At 41.6% G+C, this 19,431-nt stretch overlaps 1 protein-coding gene across 1 annotated transcript in view; it reads left to right on the top strand.

The window, feature by feature from the left end:
* Positions 1-17,611, top strand: part of AGBL1 (AGBL carboxypeptidase 1) — a 939,272-nt gene extending 921,661 nt beyond the window's left edge. Inside the window, exon 23 of the mRNA XM_015459153.2 lies at positions 14,720-17,611. Within this exon, the coding sequence (XP_015314639.2) occupies positions 14,720-14,930 (211 nt within the window). The 3' untranslated portion in view covers positions 14,931-17,611. The remainder of the gene's footprint in view (positions 1-14,719) is intronic.
* The last annotated feature ends 1,820 nt before the right edge of the window (positions 17,612-19,431 follow it).

Genomic DNA, 19,431 nt, shown 5'->3' on the forward strand with positions numbered 1-19,431 from the left:
TTTAATATTTGTTCTTTGTGTTTGATCTTTGTTAATTTGATTAATATGTGTCTTGGGGTGTTTCTCCTTGGGTTTATCCTGTTTGGGACTCTCTGGGTTTCTTGTACTTGGGTGATTATTTCCTTCCCCATTTTAGGGAAGTTTTCCACTATTATCTCCTCAAGTATTTTCTCATGGTCTTTCTTTTTGTCTTCTTCTTCTGGAACCCCTATGATTCGAATGTTGTAGCGTTTAATATTGTCCTGGAGGTCTCTGAGATTGTCCTCATTTCTTTTAATTCATTTTTCTTTTATCCTCTCTGATTCATTTATTTCTACCATTCTATCTTCTAATTCACTAATCCTATCTTCTGCCTCTGTTATTCTACTATTTGTTGCCTCCAGAGTGTTTTTAATTTCACTTATTGCATTATTCATTATATATTGACTCTTTTTTATTTCTTCTAGGTCCTTGTTAAACCTTTCTTGCATCTTCTCAATCCTTGTCTCCAGGCTATTTATCTGTGATTCCATTTTAGTTTCAAGATTTTGGATCAATTTCACTATCATTATTCGGAATTCTTTATCAGGTAGATTCCCTATCTCTTCCTCTTTTGTTTGGTTTGGTGGGAATTTATCCTGTTCCTTTATCTGCTGAGTATTCCTCTGTCTCTTCATCTTGTTTAAATTGCTGAGTTTGGGGTGTCCTTTCTGTATTCTGGCAGTTTGTGGAGTTCTCTTTATTGTGGCGTTTCCTCACTGTGTGTGGGTTTGTCCAGGTGGTTTGTCAAGGTTTCCTGGTTAGGGAAGCTTGTGTCGGTGTTCTGGTGGGTGGAGCTGTATTTCTTCTCTCTGGAGTGCAATGAAATGTCCAGTAATGAGTTATGAGATGTCTATAGTTTTGGGGTGACTTTGGGCAGCCTGTATCTTGAAGCTCAGGGCTGTGTTCCTTTGTTGCTGGAGAATTTGCTTGGTATGTCTTGCCCTGGAACTTATTGGCCCTTGTGTGGTGCTTGGTTTCAGTGTCGGTATGGAGGCATTTGATGAGCTCCTGTCAATTAATGTTCCTTGGAGTCAGGAGTTCCCTGGAGTCAGGGTTTGGACTTAAGTCTCCTGCTTCCGGTTATCGGTCTTATTTTTACAGTAGTTTCAAAACTTCTCCTTCTATACAGCACCATTGATAAAACATCTACATTAAAGATGAAAAGTTTCTCTACAGTGAGGGTCACTCAGAGAGGTTCACAGGGTTACATGGAGAAGAGAAGAGGGAGGAGGGAGTTAGAGGTGACCCAAATGAGATGAGGTGAATCAATAGTGGAGAGAGTGGGCTAGCCAGTAGTCACTTCCGTATGTGCACTCCACAACTGGACCACTCAGAGATGTTCACGGGGTTATACAGAGAAGAGAAGAAGGAGGAAGGTAACAGAGGTGGCCAGAAGGATAAAAGGGGGGAATGAAAAGGAGGGAGACAGATCCAGCCAGTAATCAGTTCCCTAAGTGTTCTCCACCGTCTGGAACACACAGAAATTCACAGAGTTGGGTAGAGTAGAGAGGGGTTAGGGAGGAGACACAGGCGACCTGGTGGAGAAAAAGGAGAGTCCAAAGGGAGAGAGAGCAGTCAAGCCAGTAATCTCACTCCCTAGTGAAAAATGCGTCCTGAAGATTGGGTCCTTAAAGGTACAAAATTGGTAACAAATACATAAAAGCAAAAATTAAAAATCTAGAGTAGAGTTTGGAATTTCAAAAATACGAAGTTAAAGAAAAGAAGAAGGAAAAGAAAGAGAGAAAAAACAAACAAACAAAAACAAACAAGGTCGTGAAAATTATAAAGAAAGTACAGGTACAAAATTGATAACTAATACCAGAAAGCAAAAATTAAAAATCTAGAGTAGAGTTTGGAATTTCAAAAATACAATGTTAAAGAAAAGAAGAAGGAAAAGAAAGAGAGAAAAAACGAACAAACAAAAACAAACAAGGTCGCGAAAATTATAAAGAAAGTACAGGTACAAAATTGATAACTAGTACCAGAAAGCAAAAATTAAAAATCTAGAGTAGAGTTTGGGATTTCAAGAATACAATGTTAAAAAAAAAAAAAAGAAGAAGAAGAAAAATAAAGAGAGAAAACAAACAAACAAATACGAACAATGTCACAAAAATTATAAAGAAAATACAGGTACAAAATTGATATCAAATACCAAAAAGCATAAATTAAAAATCTAGAGTAAAGTTTGGAATTTCAGATATACAATGTTATATAAAAGAAGAAGAGAAAGAAACAGAAAAGAAGAAAAAAAAAAGTCACGGAAATTATATAAAAAAAAACTATAGGTACAAAATTGATAACATATACCAAAAAGCGAAAATTAAAAATCTAGAGTAGAGTTTGGAATTTCAAAAATACAATGTTAAAGAAAAGAAGAAAAAAACAAAAACAAACAAACAAAAAAAACAAGGTCAAAAAATTATAAAATATATATATATGAAGTTTGCTGAAGAAGAAAAAAATAGGGTCTTTTTTTTTTTGCAAAGTAATAGGTTATAAAAGTGAAAATTAAAGGAACAAGAGAGGACTTAAAAAAATTTTTTTAATTAAAAAATAGAAAGAATGATCGTAAAAATTATAAAAATATATCTAGGACTTTTTTGGGTTTTTTTTGTGGGTGTTGTGGGTTCAGTTCATTTTTGGCTAGTTCCTTGGTCAGATTTATATTTCTCAAGATCTATAGGCCCCTTCCTATGTAGTCTGTAGTAACCACAGGGTTTTGATCTATTGCCTGTAGCTTCCAAGGCGTTTCCCTCTGTTATATCTTCTTCTGTTTGCTAGTCTCTTCAGTATCTGGTTTTCGCCCTGACACAAAGGGCACGGTGGAGGACACTTTTTTTTTTTTTTAGGCTTACTTGTTCAGGCGCGCTGTGGGGAGGGAGGGAGGGATGCTGCAAACAAATAACACTGGCGTGGGCTCGCAGTGCCTCAGCCACCCTGGGTCTGCCCCCGCTCACGGCGCGTGTAGCCTCCCTGTCCACACTGCTCGGACTCTAGGTTGTTCCGCCGGGAACAATCCGAGGCTGGCCCTGGGCTGCATGCACCTCCCAGGTCCAAGCCGCTCAGCTTCAGGCACTCGGGTAGTCCTCAGAGGCGCAGACTCAGTTGGGCCTGCATTTTGTGCTCTTCCCAGGTGATGAGGTGTTTGGCGAGCGCCAATGCTGCGACTTACCGCCTCCCCGCCACTTGGTTATCTGGGTGTAAAACCGGCGCACCTTCTCAGGCAGATGTTGACCGTCCAGACTCCCAAGAAGTTTTAGTTAGCAAAGAAGCCTGCTTACAGTTTTATAGATAATGTCTCTCTGGGGCTGCGATTGCCCCCTTCCGGCTCTGGCTGCCTGTCACCGGAGGGGGAAGATCTGCAGCCGGCTATCTCTGTTCAGTCCTTTGTTCCGTGCGCGGACCTGGCGGTCTTAGGTTAGGGCTGGCTTTTCGCGTGGTAGATATTCCACAGTCTGGTTTGCTAGCCCAAATTATTTCGCTCAGATAGCACTCAGGGTATTCATGCCAGATTCTTACTCTCAGCGATGCAGCCCACGCCGCACCTCCCTGCCCAGCCCCGGCTTGCTAATGGCGGATGCAGGCGTCTGCGCTGCTTCTCCGCTGGGGGAGTTACCGTAGGGCTCGCAATCTGCAAGTTTTAATTGTTTATTTATTTTTTTCTCCCTGTTATGTTGCCCTCTGTGCTTCCAAAGCTCGGCACAGATTCGGCAGTGAGAAGGTTTCCTGGTGTTTGGAAACTTCTCTCTTTTTAAGATTCCCTTCCCGGGACGGAACTCCGTCCCTCCCTCTTTTGTCTCTTTTTTTTTTGTTTTTAATATTTTTTCCTACCTCCTTTCGAAGAGTTGGGTTGCTTTTCTGGGTGCCTGATGTCCTCTGCCGGCATTCAGAAGTTGTTTTGTGGAATTTACTCGACGTTTAAATGCTCTTTTGATGACTTTGTGGGGGAGAAAGTGTTCTCCCCGTCCTACTCCTCCGCCATCTTGGCTCCTCCCCGACAATCTTTCTTTTAATTCATATATATGAGAAACACTGGGAAGGAAGAAGCACAAGCTGGAATCAAGATTGCCAGGGGAAATATCAATGACCTCAGATATGCAGATTACACCACTCTATGGCGGAAAGTGAAGAGGAACTAAAAAGGCTCTTGATGAAAGTGAAAGAGGAGAGTGAAAAAGTTGGCTTAAAGCTCAACATTCAGAAAATGAAGATCATGGCATCTGGTCCCATCACTTCATGGCAAATGGATGGGGAAACAGTGGACACAGTGTCAGACTTTATTTTTCTGGCCTCCAAAATCACTGCAGATGGTGACTGCAGCCATGAAATTAAAAGACGCTTACTCCTTGGAAGGAAAGTTATGACCAACCTAGATAGCATATTCAAAAGCAGAGACATTACTTTACCAACAAAGGTCTGTCTAGTCAAGGCTATGTTTTTTCCAATGGTCGTGTATGGATGTGAGAGTTGGACTGTGAAGAAAGCTGAGTGCCAAAGAATTGATGCTTTTGAACTGTGGTGTTGGAGAAGACTCTCGAGAGTCCCTTGGACTGCAAGGAGATCCAACCAGTCCATTCTGAAGGATATCAGCCCTGGGATTTCTTTGGAAGGAATGACACTAATGCTGAAACTCCAGAACTTCGGCCACCTCATGCGAAGAGTTGACTCATTGGAAAAGACACCGATGCTGGGAGGGACTGGGGGCAGGAGGAGAAGGGGACATCAGAGGATGAGATGGCTGGATGGCATCACCGACTCGATGGATGTGAGTTTGGGTGAACTCCGGGAGTTGGTGATGGAAAGGGCGGCCTGGCATGCTGCAATTCATGGGGTCACAAAGAGTCGGACACGACTGAGTGACTGTACTGAACTGAACTGGATAGACAATTGTATAGCATTTAATGTTATTGATAAGTTGTAGCTAATTCTTCCATTTTATTGTTTGTTCTTTCTCCCTTTTAGTCTCTAGTTTTGTTTTTTCCTGGTTCCTTGTTAGTGGGTTTTTTAAACAATTCTGTTTTTATTTCTTTATAAGACCTTGAGTGTTATCTCTACATATATATTTTTGTGTTGTAGCTATTACATTTTACATGCATAACTTAAAACCTAGTGGTGTCACATTTTTACCAGTTCAAGTGTGGAAAACTTTCCTCCTTTGTACATCCCTTTACCTTCTCATTTATTATATAATTAGCTTAAATATTTATATGAACTGTAACACACTGTATAATTTTGTATTACAAACTGTGTAATTTTGGATCCAACCGTCAAACATAATTTTAATAGTTCAAGAGGGAAAAAATCTATTGCCTGTATTTATATTTTTACTCTTTTGTTATTCTTTCTCCCTTTCTCATATTCCAACATTATAATCTTATTCATTCATTTCTGTTTAGGGGGTTTCCTTTAGCCATCCTGTTAAGGTAGGGTGGCAACAAATCCTCAAAATTTTACTTTATATGAAGATATAAAGTAATCTGTTTCTGTTTAGGGGGTTTCCTTTAGCCATCCTGTTAAGGTAGGGTGGCAACAAATCCTCAAAATTTTACTTTATATGAAGATATAAAGTAATCTGTTTCTGTTCATTTCTTGAAGGCTATGTATATATATATTTGTATTTAAGAGTACTGGGTTGGTAGATCTTTTTTTTTTTTTTTCTTCAAATTTGAAAAACGGTGTTCTGTTTTATCATTCCCACTATGGTTTCTGATGAGATCTCTGCTGCCATTCAAATTATTTTTCCACTATAGTGCTGTGACCCTACACTTTCTCTCACACTGGTTTCAAGATTTTCTTTCTCTTTTTTTTTTCTTTTTTAGTTTCAAGATTTTTAGTTTGTCTTTAATTTTCAGCAAACTTATTACCTGTCTTATCAGGTCTCCTTGGGTTTATCTACTTGCTCAGTATTGTATTTGTAGGTTAATGTCTTTTGCAAAGTTTAAAAAGTTTTCAGCCATTACTGTTTTGAATATTTTTTTTTAATTCTCTTCTTTTGGGACTGCTGAAATGAATATTGTAGATCTTGTCTTGATATTCTCTTCATTGTTTTAATCTATTTTCACTCTGTTATTCACATTGTATAATTTCTATTGTTCTATTTTCAAGTTCACTGATTCTTTCCTAAGTTCCTCCCATTCTACTGTTAGCCTAACCATTGAATTTTTTAATGTATTTTTAAAATATCTATATTTATTAGTTTTAAAATTTCCATTTGGTTCTTCTTTATATGTTCTGTTTCCTTATTGGTACTTTCTGTTTCTTTGTCAAGTTTTGCATTTCTGTTATTGTATTTCTCACTTCTACAATTTCCTTCGATTCTTCTTTATGCTCCTTATTTTTTGATGATATTTTCTATTTCTTTATTAAGACATTCAGTTATTTTTTCCTGTCTGTCACAATGACTCAGTGAAATACTTAAATGATGTCTGCTTTCAAATCCTTGTCAGATAATTCTGACATCTGTGTCATATTGCTGTTGGCATCTATTGGTTGTCTTGGTTGATATAATGAGTGAAATCTGAACAATTTGGGTATTATTCTATGAGAATATCAGTTCAGTTCACTTCATTTACACAGTCGTGTCCGACCCTTTGCAACCCCATGGACTTCGGAACACCAGGCTTCCCTGTCCATCACCAACTCCTGGAGCTTGCTCAAACTCATGCCCATCGAGTTGGTGATACCATCCAACCATCTCATCCTCTGTCGTCCCCTTCTCCTCCTGCCTTCAGTCTTTCCCAGCATGAGGATCTTTTCCAATAAGTCAACTCTTCGCATCAGGTGGCCAAAGTGTTGGAGCTTCAGATTCAGCATTAATCCTTCCAATGAATATTCAGGACTGATTTTCTATAGGATTGACTGGTTTGATCTTGCAGTCCAAGGGACTCTCAAGAGTCTTCTCTAACACCACAGTTCAAAAGCGACAATTTTTCAGTGCTCAGCTTTCTTTACAGCCCAACTCTCACATCCATACATGACTACTGGAAAAACCATAGCTTTGGCTAGATGGACTTTGTTGACTAAGTAATGTCTCTGATTTTTAATATGCTATCTAGGTTGATCATAGCTTTTCTTCCAAGGAGCAAACGTCTTTTAATTTCATGGCTGCAGTCACCATGTGCAGTGATTTTGGAGCCCCCCCAAAATAAAGTCTGTCACTTTTTCCATTGTTTCCCCATCTATTTGCCCTGAAGTTATTGGACCAGATGCCATGATCTTAGATTTGTGAATGTTGAGTTTTAAGCCAGCTTTTTCATTCTCTTTCACCTTCATCAAGAAGCTCTTTAGTTCCTCTTCACTTTCTGCCATAAGGGTGGTGTCATCTGTGTATCTGAGGTTACTGATATTTCTTCTGGCAATCTTGATTCCAGCTCGTGCTTCATCCAGCCCAGCATTTCTCATGATGTACTCTGTGAAGAGCTGACTCATTTAAAAAGACCCTGACGCTGGGAAAGATTGAAGGCAGGAGGAGAAGGGAATGACAGAGGATGAGATGGTTGGATGGCATCACCAACTCAATGGACATGACTTTGAGTAAACTCCAGTGGGTTGGTGATAGACAGGGAGGCCTGGCATGCTGCAGTCCATGGGGTCACAAAGAGTCGGGCACAACTAAGGGACTGAACTGAACTGAACTCTGCATATAAGTTAAATAAGCAGGGTGACAATATACAGCCTTGACACACTCCTTTCCCAATTTGGAACCAGTCTGTTGTTCCATGTCCAATTCTAACTATTGCTTCTTGACCTACAGACAGATTTCCCAGGAGGCGAGTAAGATGGTCTGGTATTCCCATCTCTTGAATAATTTCCCACAGTTTGTTGTGATCTACACAGTCAAAGACTTTGGCATAATCAATAAAGCAGAAGTAGATATTTTTTTCTGGAACTCTCTTGCTTTTTCTATGATCCAACAGATGTTGGCAATTTAATGTCTGGTTTTTCTGGCTTTGCTAAATCTAGTTTGAACATCTGAAGTTCATGGTTCATGTACTGTTGAAGCCTGGCTTGTAAATTTTTTACCATTACTTTGCTAACATGTGATATGAGTGCTATTGTGCGGTAGTCTGAACATTCTTTGGCATTGCCCTTCTCTGGGATTGGAATGAAAACTGACCTTTTCCAGTCCTGTGGCCACTGCTGAGTTTTCCACATTTGCTGGCATATTGAGTGCAGCACTTTCACAACATCATCTTTTAGGATTTGAAATAGCTCAACTGGCATTCCATCACCTCTCCTGGCTTTGTCTTGGTGATGCTTCCTAAAGTCCACTTGACTCCACATTCCAGAATGTCTGGCTCTAGGTGAGTGATCACACCATTGTGGTTTTCTGGATCATGAAGATCTTTTTTGTATATGAGAATAAGACCCATGAGAATATAGGCCTTATTAAACTCTCCTGCTTGGACTGGGCTCCTACAACACCACTCAGACAGGAAAGGAAGGAATCTTGTTATTAACACATGAAAGTGAAACTCTAGGTTTCCCTTAGGCTCCATGGACACCCATGGTGCTGAGAACTCCTTGCTACTACTCAGTTCAGTTCAGTCACTCAGTCGTGTCTTACTCTCTGTGATCCCATGAATCGCAGCACACCAGGCCTCCCTGTCCATCACCAACTACCGGAGTTCACTCAGACTCATGTCCATCGAGTCAGTGATGCCATCCAGCCATCTCATCCTCTGTCGTCCCCTTCTCCTCCTGCCCCCAATCCCTCCCAGCATCAGAGTCTTTTCCAATGAGTCAACTCTTCGCATGAGGTGGCCAAAGTACTGGAGTTTCAGCTTTAGCATCATTCTTTCCAAAGAAATCCCCGGGCTGATATCCTTCAGAATGGACTGGTTGGATCTCCTTGAAGTCCAAGGGACTCTCAAGAGTCTTCTCCAACACCACAGTTCAAAAGCATCAATTCTTCGGCGCTCAGCCTTCTTCACAGTCCAACTCTCACATCCATACATGACCATTGGAAAAACCATAGCCTTGACTAGATGGACCTTTGTTGGCAAAGTAATGCCAACAAAGTAATTACTACTACTGGGCACTAGTGAATGCTTTTGCCTTAACCAGGCCTTCACTAGTATTGTTCTGGGTGGAAGCAGTGTGAGTACCTTGTGCTATTGGTCTGCTTTAAAACTGGTAGTGAATGGTCTTGTTATCAATAGTTGTGTTTGGAAGTTCATGCTCCCCTACAGGGCCCCCACTGGTATCAGCAGGTAAGAAACCATGTTCGTGCCCATTGGAGATGAAAGTTTTGGCTCTTTTCTACCTTCTCTGATGCTTCCTTAGCTTCCTTGTAATTTTGGACATTAGAATGCAGTCTGATGAGAGCAGAAATCTAGCCTCACCACACCTCTATTGGCAGGATAAGGCTAGGACTGCTGGGTTTTTTTGTTTTTTTTTGTTTTTTTTTTTACCCACTGTGGGGTTTGGTTGGAATAGAGCTTTTATAATTTAAAACTTTTTTTAGTGAAGTCACTCCATTTTTTAATCATTTGGATAAAGAGAGCAAGTTCTTGTCAGGGATTTTTTTGTCTCGTTAGCATTGCCAGGCTGTCAGCTTTTCTAGGTCCAAGACTAGAGTATGTGAGGCCAAAAGAAAATCCAGGGAACATACCACCCCTTTGACCAGTAGGCCCCCATCTAGTCTGGTCTCTTCTCTCCACATTTCATCCATGTTTCAGTTTCTTTAATATATAATATCCAGAGAGGGCTATGAAGAGGAAAAGGGAGAACCTTCTGTTTATCTAGAAGTGGGGAGTCCCTGAATATGCTTTGTGGTTCTCTAACTCATCAGGATATTTACACATTTGGGCAAATAAGTGAGAGATATAATTAAACTACTGAAGGATTCCCAGGTGCACAAGTGGTAAAATTCATCACTGCCAATGCAGGAGACACAGGAGATGCAGATTTGATCCCTGGGTCAGGAAGATCCCTTGGAAGAGGAAATGGCAACCTGTTCCAGTATTCTTGCCTGGAAATCCCAAAGACAGAGGACCTGGTGGGCTACAGTCCATGGAGTCACAAAGAGTTAGACATTACTGAGCACATAAGCACAGGCTTTCTTAATTTATAAATATATAAAAAATATATAAATGTATTTAACATATAGATACATAACATATTAATATGCATTATATATAATATATAAATATATTAATAATATATAATTTTATAATATATTATACATTGTTCATTATACACTAATTATTGGATGAGCCAGAGAGTTTGTCCTGTTTTTTCAGTAGCATCATGCAGAAAAACATGAGGGAACTTTTCGACACCTCAATATATATTTAAGCTATATATTATGCAATATTTTATATATTTAAGCTATATATTATGCCAATACTTTGGCCACCTGATGCAAATAGCTTTCTCATTTGAAAATCCTCTGATTCTGGGAAGGATTGAATGTGGGAGGAGAAGGGGACAACAGAGGATGAGATGGTTGGATGGCATCACTGACTCAATGGACACAAGTTTGAGTAAAGTCCAGGAGTTGGTGATGGACAGGGAGGCCTCGCATGCTGCAGTCCATGGGGTCACAAAGAGTCAGACATGACTGAGCGACTGAACTGAACTGATTATACTTATTTATAAATATGAATGACAAAGGAATCCATATTTATTTAAAATTACTAAAATGTACTGACAATTAATTAATGGCTTATTAATTAATGGTTTAATTCATACATAAAACTTATGAATGTGGGATCAAGATGACAGGACAGGATGATTCTGACCCTACCTCTGTTCATGGCCACACCTCTACAGCTACATACAAATTGTTTCCCTCTGAAAAAGATCTGAAAATTAAATGACCTGCTTTCCACTACAAAGAATTAAAGGAGCACATTGAGAATGGCAGGAAAGTTTGAGACAGAGCCCTGGCAAGAATTGTGCCTGAAAACCAGCATGCAACAGAGGACATGGATAAATCTCATTGAGCTAGTGCTTCTATCAGAGGAGCGAGGGGCTGGTGTCCTACCCAATGCCTGGGGTCTGCACCAGAGGGATGAACCGCTAAAATGTTTGGCTAAGGGATCCAACCAGGCTGGTGTCCAAAGTGCTGTTAGAATCTGAGACTTCCCTTCTAAACGACTCACATGTTGTCTTACCCACCCTGAGACACAGAGGAAAAAAAAAAGAAAAATAGCAGCTTGAAAAGTGCCTGGAGTGTATGTGAGAGAGACTCATTTGCTAATCTAAAAACATGTGCTGGAGGGGCAGGGATCTTTGAAAATTTTCTCCAGAGATGGAGGTATTGATAGGTGCCCTCTCCACATACTCTGCTGGCATAGGCAAGTAAGCTTGGAGAGAGCACCCTCCTGCTGCCTTGCTAAGATGGACAGGAGCCAGTGGTCATGGTACTATATCGCTGCCCTGCTGAAGCCAGAGAGCCAGGTGGTTGCAGTACCCGCCTCCTCCCTGGCTGGGGCTGGCATGTGAGAGTGGTCATGGCACTTGCCCACTCCCAGCCTAACTTCAGCATAAGCACGCAAGCAACACACTTTCCCGCTGCATTGCTGAAACTCATGGATGTGCACAGTCAAGACATTTTTCTGCCACCTTTCTGAAGCCAGGGAAGGAGCCCTGCTTCCCACCCTCTCCAGTTGCCTTGCTAATGACAGTAGGTGTGTGTAATATACACAGGGGACTAGTTATCTATCTATCTCATACATCTACTATCTATTTCAGGTATCTGTCTATCTATCTATCACCTATCTGGGAGTCCCAGGTAATGCTAGTGTAAAGAACATCCCTGCCAATGCAGGAGATGTATAAGACGCAGGTTCAATCCATGGGTTGGGAAGATCCCTGGAGGAGGGTATGGAAACCTACCCCAGTATTTTTGCCTGGGAAATCTCATGGACAGAGGACCCACGTGGGCTATAGTCCATGGAGATGCAAAGAGTTTCTATTATATTTTCAGCACATTCTAGGTGTTCTGTCAGTTCATTTCAGTTCAGTCACTCAGTCATGTCTGACTCTTTGCGATCCCATGCATCAAAGCACACCAGGCCTCCCTGTCCATCACCAACCCCAGGAGTCCACTCAGACTCATGTCCATTGAGTTAGTGATGCCATCCAGCCATCTCATCCTCTGTTGTCCCCTTCTCCTCTTGCCCTCAGTCCCTCCCAGCATCAGAGTCTTTTCCAATGAGTCAACTCTTCGCATGAGGTGGCCAAAGTACTGGAGTTTCAGCTTTAGCATCAGTCCTTCCAAAGAACACCCAGGGCTGATCTCCTTTAGAATGGACTGGTTGGATCTCCTTGCAGTCCAAGGGACTCTCAAGAGTCTTCTCCAACACCACAGTTCAAAAGCATCAATTCTTCAGTGCTCAGCTTTCTTCACAGTCCAAGTCTCACATCCATACATGACCACAGGAAAAACCATAGCCTTGACTGGATGGACCTTTGTTGGCAAAGTAATGTCTTTGCTTTTCAATATAGAATGATATAAATATGAATCAGAGGCAGGGGCCTTATCACAATATAAGACTATATAAACACTATTAAAGATCAAAACAAATTAAGTGAATATATGAAAATTTATATTTAGAAGAAGGCATTTCAATAAGAGAGTCATTCAATGGAAATTAAGATGAGCTTTTACAGTTGATCTATCTTATTTGGCTGGATGTTGAGGAGTTGGAAGATTATTTTTGATATAGGAAATTGTCTGTGTGAATAATCAAGACTTGAAAACACATTCAGCCTGGTATGTTTGAATGATCACAGTAGGAATGGTCTGCTAACTTGCCTGTCATAGGCAAGGTCCAATGCCATGGGAGACTGGAGCAGACTCCACAGTGGAGGGAAGGCAGGGCTTTGCGAGGGGATGAATGACTCTGCTGGTAACTCATGGACACCTGCCAACTGGACCCTTTAAGAACATCCCATCCACTGATGCTCATATTGCATTAGTAAGCAAGCCTGAGTTCTTGCAAGTTACTGTAAATAGTGCTAATTTGAAATGGCATCATAAAAATTATGTTTTAGAGAAACTATTAGTGTTGCCGATTGGGAAGGTTTTGTAATAGTAATTGCAGCAATGAAGGAGTGAAGCAGCACAGCTCAGTTCCTACTCACCTTCACCACCACGTTTCACCATCTTTTTCAGTATCCACAATAGAGGGGAATTACAATTTGTTGATCAGTTTTATTTTGGAAAGCACTCCACTAGGTTGCATCCGTGTGTCCTCTTATTTGGTATTCATAACAACGTTTGAGTTATTATTATTGCCCTTCTGTGAGGTGAAAGGGATTTTCCAAGGTCCCCTGGTCAGGATCATAAGTCAGGTTCTTGACCTTGTACGGCATTGTCCCCTCAACACTGACCATGTTGGCGGTTGTGTTAAAGGCACTTGGTGTCCTTGCCAACTTGAGCTTGTGTTACGACTGGACGGGTCTTACCTTCCTTTACCCAACTGCTTTATCACCCACCATTCAGCCTGTAAGGTATGATAACAACTTAATGCTGTGATGCTGTGGAATCAAGATTCAGACTCCTTCTCTTTCCTCTCCATTCATGAAATGTTCCCCCAGACCTTCAGCTTAGGGTACTGAGTACCCAGAGAGCATGCAGTGGCTCCTAACATTAGTGAACAATTAAGAAACTGGCCTCTGATTCATTTCCCAAGCTGAAATGTAACCATGCTGCTGATTCCCTATTTTCATTGTTTATGGCGAGGCAGGTGGATGAACATCTCTGCCTGATTTATGAAGAGCTTGCCTTCTATAAATCACGGAGTGGAAACCCAGCCTGCTGCTAATCCTAATTGGTTAAATCCTAAGTAGGGAGTGATTAAGAAGTCTTCAGGAAAGAAGGTACCTCATGCAAATGAGGAGGATAATACAGTTCCTTGGGAGGAAATTTCTCCTGCTCATAATATACGGTCCAGGCTTGTTCATTCCTGCCACTCCCTTCTGACTCCTGTTGGTCAGTATCTGTGATCTTCCACTTGTGAATAAACTGGAGGGAGATCTGGGAGATGATGCAGGCATTCAAACATAGTGGAAAGAGAGTGCTATTTCTCCACTTGTTCTCTCCTTTAATGTCCACCTGGATTAATTTTTTTTTTTAAATTTCAATCAGGCATCCACCATGATGAAGGGCTAGCTGTGAAATATGACTTATAGTGCTGTTCATTATAGTGGGAAACATTAAAGATTTTTGCATCCTACCTATCAGCATTCCAGTGCCACTCTTTCCTGGGCATAACTGACATGACACTCACAGAGAGTCAATGACAGCCACCTCTGATTTTTCACTTTGAGCCTCAAGGACCTTGATGATGTTAAATAGATGAGACCATTCCTAACTCGTGATTGGAAATCTTCTGATTGGACTTAGACATGCAGACTCTGCTAGCTAACGAAGAAGGGAGCCTGTAGATTTTACAGATTTTCCTCCCCCGTTGCAAGCTAGTGGTTGAGAACACAGGGAGCTATATGCAACACGTTGAAAGGAGCGGGGGGCTCTTGAGATTAGAACTCAGTGAAGATAATCCCCACCCTCTCTTTTCCAACCAATTATAAATGTTCTTTTCTTTGGATAACATCTCTTTTCGTCTTCCCCTCCTTCCTCTCCACTTTCATTTTTATTCCCCTTCCCCTCTTTTTTTCCTCCCTTTTCCTTCCCTCCTTTCCTCTCCTTCTTTTCTTCTCCATGTTTTCTGGGAACTCACGGCAGAGGCAGCAGCAACAGCAGCATCGCTTCAGAACTGGATGACGAGCCTCCCTGCCTGGAAGAGATTGAGTACGGAACCGGAACCCACAGCAGCTTGGACGAGGAAGGGAGCTTCTCAGAGCTGGACCGGCAGATCCAAGAGTGTGCTTTCCACAAGGATGAGGGAGACGAAGAAGAGGAGGGGGCAGGGAAGAGAAGAAAAGCCATCCCGTAACTCTGAGGTTCATTGCAAGTTCTGTGCCTCTGGCCACTGAATTAGCTGCCATGCTGCTGCTTCGCCATCAGACACGCACAACGTCAGCACAGAAAGCCCGAGTGAGGTCAACATCCCTACAGCCAGATTTTGTTCTACTTTCACTAAGCGTTGAGGGTGGCTACTTCTTAATCACAGCGTTTGACATATTGGGTTGGTCAAAACATTCAATCGGATGTTATGGAAAAACCCAAACAAATGTTTTGGCCAACCCAGTAGTTAGATGGCTAGATGTATGCTGTCATTATGCTAGAATGGGAGACTCTCAAAATTTCCATGGGTCCTCTAAAGACTGTTCTGAGCTCTTTTCCATCTCTGCTTGAAACCAGAATGGACTAGAAGTAGAAGGAGTTCAACTTTCTTCGTGTCTTCTCAATGAAAATTCTAAGTGATCATTCACATTGTTCTCTATATGAGGGTTATAGCCTCCTGCTATCTTCCTATTATACCATCTGAGCTCCTCAACCCACAGCAGGAGCCCCCTTGAGACTCTGAGGGTCCTGACAGGGTCTTCCCTTGCTGGGTGATTGAACATGGAAGACTGTACAACTGAGTAATCATCCTTGGTCTGTTTTAATAGTATCTATTTTGCGGATCCAGTAAAGGCCAGGAGCTGTCCTATTGGAAGGGGCATAATGGTGAATAAGACATGACCAAAGTCTTTACATGAATAAAACATGGCCAAAGTCTTTACAAATTTGAAAATGCTATGAAATTCAGGCCACTTACCATTATCCTAGAAGGCAGCAAGGCACAGCGGACACTTCATTCATTTCAGACTCAGATAGATGTGGCTCATATCCGAGATCTGGCATTTGCTTGTTATGAGAACCAAGGCAAGTAATCAAATCTCCCTAAACTACAGTTCAGTGGAGATGAGCGTGTCTATATTACAGAGTTATTGTGAAGATGAAATGAAATCGTATGTAAAAGTACAGAGTTTGGCACGTTGTAGACAATAAAGTTGGTTTATTTTACACCGTAACACAGGCAGAACATGCTATGGAAGTATTCTCAGTTAACAAAACAGACTATGGAGTCAGTTGGTTAGGAAATACTCTCTCTTCCTGGAGGGGATCAGGGCAGGAGTTTCTGTCAGAGCAGAGCCTAGGAGGCTGCTGTCACTTAGGGCAAGTGAAAATGCAGCAAGGCCCTGCAACAGAAAGATGGAAACAGTTTGAAAATAGAAACAATGCGATGTGCAGGGCTAAAGCATAAAGGATGAGAAGAGACTGGGAAGGCAGATTAAAAGGGAGGATAAAGTGGAGATAATATGTTAAAGCAAATGTATGTTTGTCCAGATGCCATTCGTATTTTGTGATGATTAGGTTTGGCTGCAAGAGATGGACAATCCAAAACAGCATAGTAGCTTTTGTAAGATAGAAGTCCATTTGTCTGTCATGTGGAATTCCGGATATAGGCAGACCAGAGCAGGCACCAAGAGTGCCTGGTGCCAGGCACTCAGCTTCAGCAGCCTTCTAGCCCTCATTGTGTGTTGCTTCTCCTCTTGGTCTCAGACAGCTGCGGAAGCATCACACTTTGCATTTCCCAGTCAGCATTAGGAAGGACACAAATAAGATATCATCTTCTTCATATTTCCAAAATTATGCATACCACTTCTACTTAACCTCACCATCCAGAAAGTGGTCCTAGGAACAGAAGTAGCTGAAAGGAAGGTTGGAAAATGCAGTCTTTATTTGAAGCTGCTGCTGCTGCTGCTAAGTCGCTTCAGTCATGTCCAACTCTGTGTGACCCCATAGACGGCAGCCCACCAGGTTCCCCCGTCCCTGGGATTCTCCAGGCAAGAACACTGGAATGGGTTGCCATTTCCTTCTCCAGTGCATGAAAGTGAAAAGTGAAAGTGAAGTAGGCAAGGTTAAAAATTGGAAATTTAATCTGAAGTGAAAACGATGCATATTGAGGATCAAAAACATGCCAAAGAAACTTTTCCTAGTATACCTAGCACTGCTAAGAGATTTTGGAAACAGAATACTTTCAGAGAAAACTAACAGTCCACACTTCTAGAACAGCAGAAAGCCATAGAAAAATAAAAATGTTTTGCTATAATTTAGCCCCAATGGATTGACAAAGTTATGTGTGCTGTGATTTAGGAAGTAGATATTATTATTACATTATTATTATTATTATAAATAGTCCCTTTTTTTCTGACTCTTTTTCAAATTTCTTTGCCATCATTCAGAAATAATAATTCATTCTTTATATTAAGGTATTCAGATTTCTGTAACATACATGAGAAGTTTGAGGGAAATAACAAAGACACTGAATTCAAATCCAAGTTGAAAGCATCTCTTAACTTCTTCCATATTCAGTATTTCCACTCTTAAATAGAGGATGGAATAATGCTTCTGTTTGTTTCTATTTTTTGTTTGTTTGTTTTTTTCATTGCTTTGAGGGTCAAGAAGATAACATTGTTGAATATGTAAATGGTGAGAGGAATGGAAATAATCCTAACACATCATCAATTTGCATCTCAGCTCAAAATTGTTTATTTAGCATGCTTTTGAGAATGTGCGTAGGGCAGGTAAATTTCTATGTGATGTGCTCAGGAAAAGCCAAGAATATGGACTGTTTATTGATCCAGCTATTGTAACAAATATATATTAAATACCTGCTATGTGCCATGCTCTTTTTATGTGTACTCAATTGCTAAGTCATGTCCAGCTCCCTGGGACCACATGGAACTCTTGCCCATCAGGCTCCTCTGTCCATGGGATTTCTCAGGCAAGAATACTGGAATGGGTTGTCATCCCCTTCTCCAGGGGGTCTTCCTGATCTAGGGATCAAACCCACACCTTCTGCTTTGGCAGGCAGATTCTATACCACTTGAGCCACCTGGGAAGCCTGTCTTGTTCATTAGGCTCTAAAGCTGCAGAGAAAAAAAGACTCACTGTGTCCTGAAGTTGCTCAAAGTTCAGGGACAAAGATGGACAATAAACATTTTTTTGCAATAGAGCAGAATTATGGGCTGCAGAGGATGATACAGAAACACCACATCCAGTGAAGGCAGCAGTGGTGGGCGAAGTCTACTCCAAAAAATGATAGTTTAGGTGATGTTGGAAGGATATGTAAGAGTTTCCTGGTTATAAAGAAGAGGAAAGACATCTTAAGAAGTGGGAAGAGTTTGTGCAAAGGCCCTGTGGTGGAGTGAGAGTTGGAATAAAATGTTCAGTGTGACTGATGGAAAAGATGTGCTTGTATGTGGGGAAAGGAGGGGAGTGACGGGAGATGAAATTGACAAACTAGACATCTATCAGATCAACAACACTTATCCTGCCTTGATGGAAATGTTGGCCTTTGTTCTGAACATGCTGCGTGGAGGCAAAGATTTTCAGCAAAGGTTTGACCAGAACTGATGTCAACATGTACGTATCATTCCTGCTGTACCACATGCTTGTGACTGATTTATCTGCACCCTTGCTATGCTGGTTGTTCGATGGTCTCAGGACCATGCTGAGTGTATCATTAGAGCAGCAGGGCTTCCCTGATGGCTCAGATGGTAAAGAATCCACCTGCAGTACAGGAGACTCGGGTTTGATCCCTGGGTTGGGAAGATCCCCTGGAGAAGGGAATGGCTACCCACTCTAGTATTCTTGCCTGGAGAATCTCATGGACAGAAGAGCCTAGTTGGCTACAGTCTATGGGGTCTCAAAGAGTCAGACATGACTGAGTGAATAATGCTTCACAGGTTTGGGATAAGGTGCAAGATAAGAAATGCAGTTGGGGCCATGTTGAATACTTGGATCTATAAGATGTCCCATTGGAAAGAAAGAACTCCTAGAATCCAGAAATACATAAGGAAAGAAAGTACAAGAAGTCAAACTACACTCTGTGAGCTTAGGGACCCAGGTGGAAGTCCTCAGCCACTGAACCCAGACTCAAGTCAACTGGGAAGAAGTTAGCTTGGACGGAGCAGGAGAGTCGGGGAGAGCAGACTTTCTTCCCTTCCTGCTAGGACAGGAGGCTGTTGTGTGTTACACTTCACTGATCTTGAGTCTGGGAGCAGAGTAAGGGGAGGGGAGGCTCATCACAGGTCACATATGGATCTTCCAGTTCAGCCAGACGTGTCTCTTGCTGGCCAAACCACAATAGCCAATTGTCCTGAAAAGTGTTCTACCAAATTTTGAGCCAACTGTGATTATTCAGGAATTCCAGGGAATTGTAAGTGCTAATGGGAAGCACATGTGGTTCAGACTGTGCGAAGAAGTGTGTCTGGAGAGGTGAAGTGGAGTCCAGGCCACATACGTGGCTGTCCTGTGCCAGCTGTCATCTGGGGCTCTGTGTGGCAGGGCTGGAATGGGGTGGGGGCCTTTTTCACCCCCAGGATAATCATCATGTGTAGAGAAGCACAGGCTTCTCACAATCCCCTAAGGATCAAACATCGTTGATCCTCTAAGGGTGGGATCTGCTGTCTCTTCATGACACTTCCCTGTGTGGGAGATTT

The sequence above is a fragment of the Bos taurus genome, chromosome 21 (genome assembly GCF_002263795.3).
Source record: "Bos taurus isolate L1 Dominette 01449 registration number 42190680 breed Hereford chromosome 21, ARS-UCD2.0, whole genome shotgun sequence".
Taxonomy (NCBI): domain Eukaryota; kingdom Metazoa; phylum Chordata; class Mammalia; order Artiodactyla; family Bovidae; genus Bos; species Bos taurus.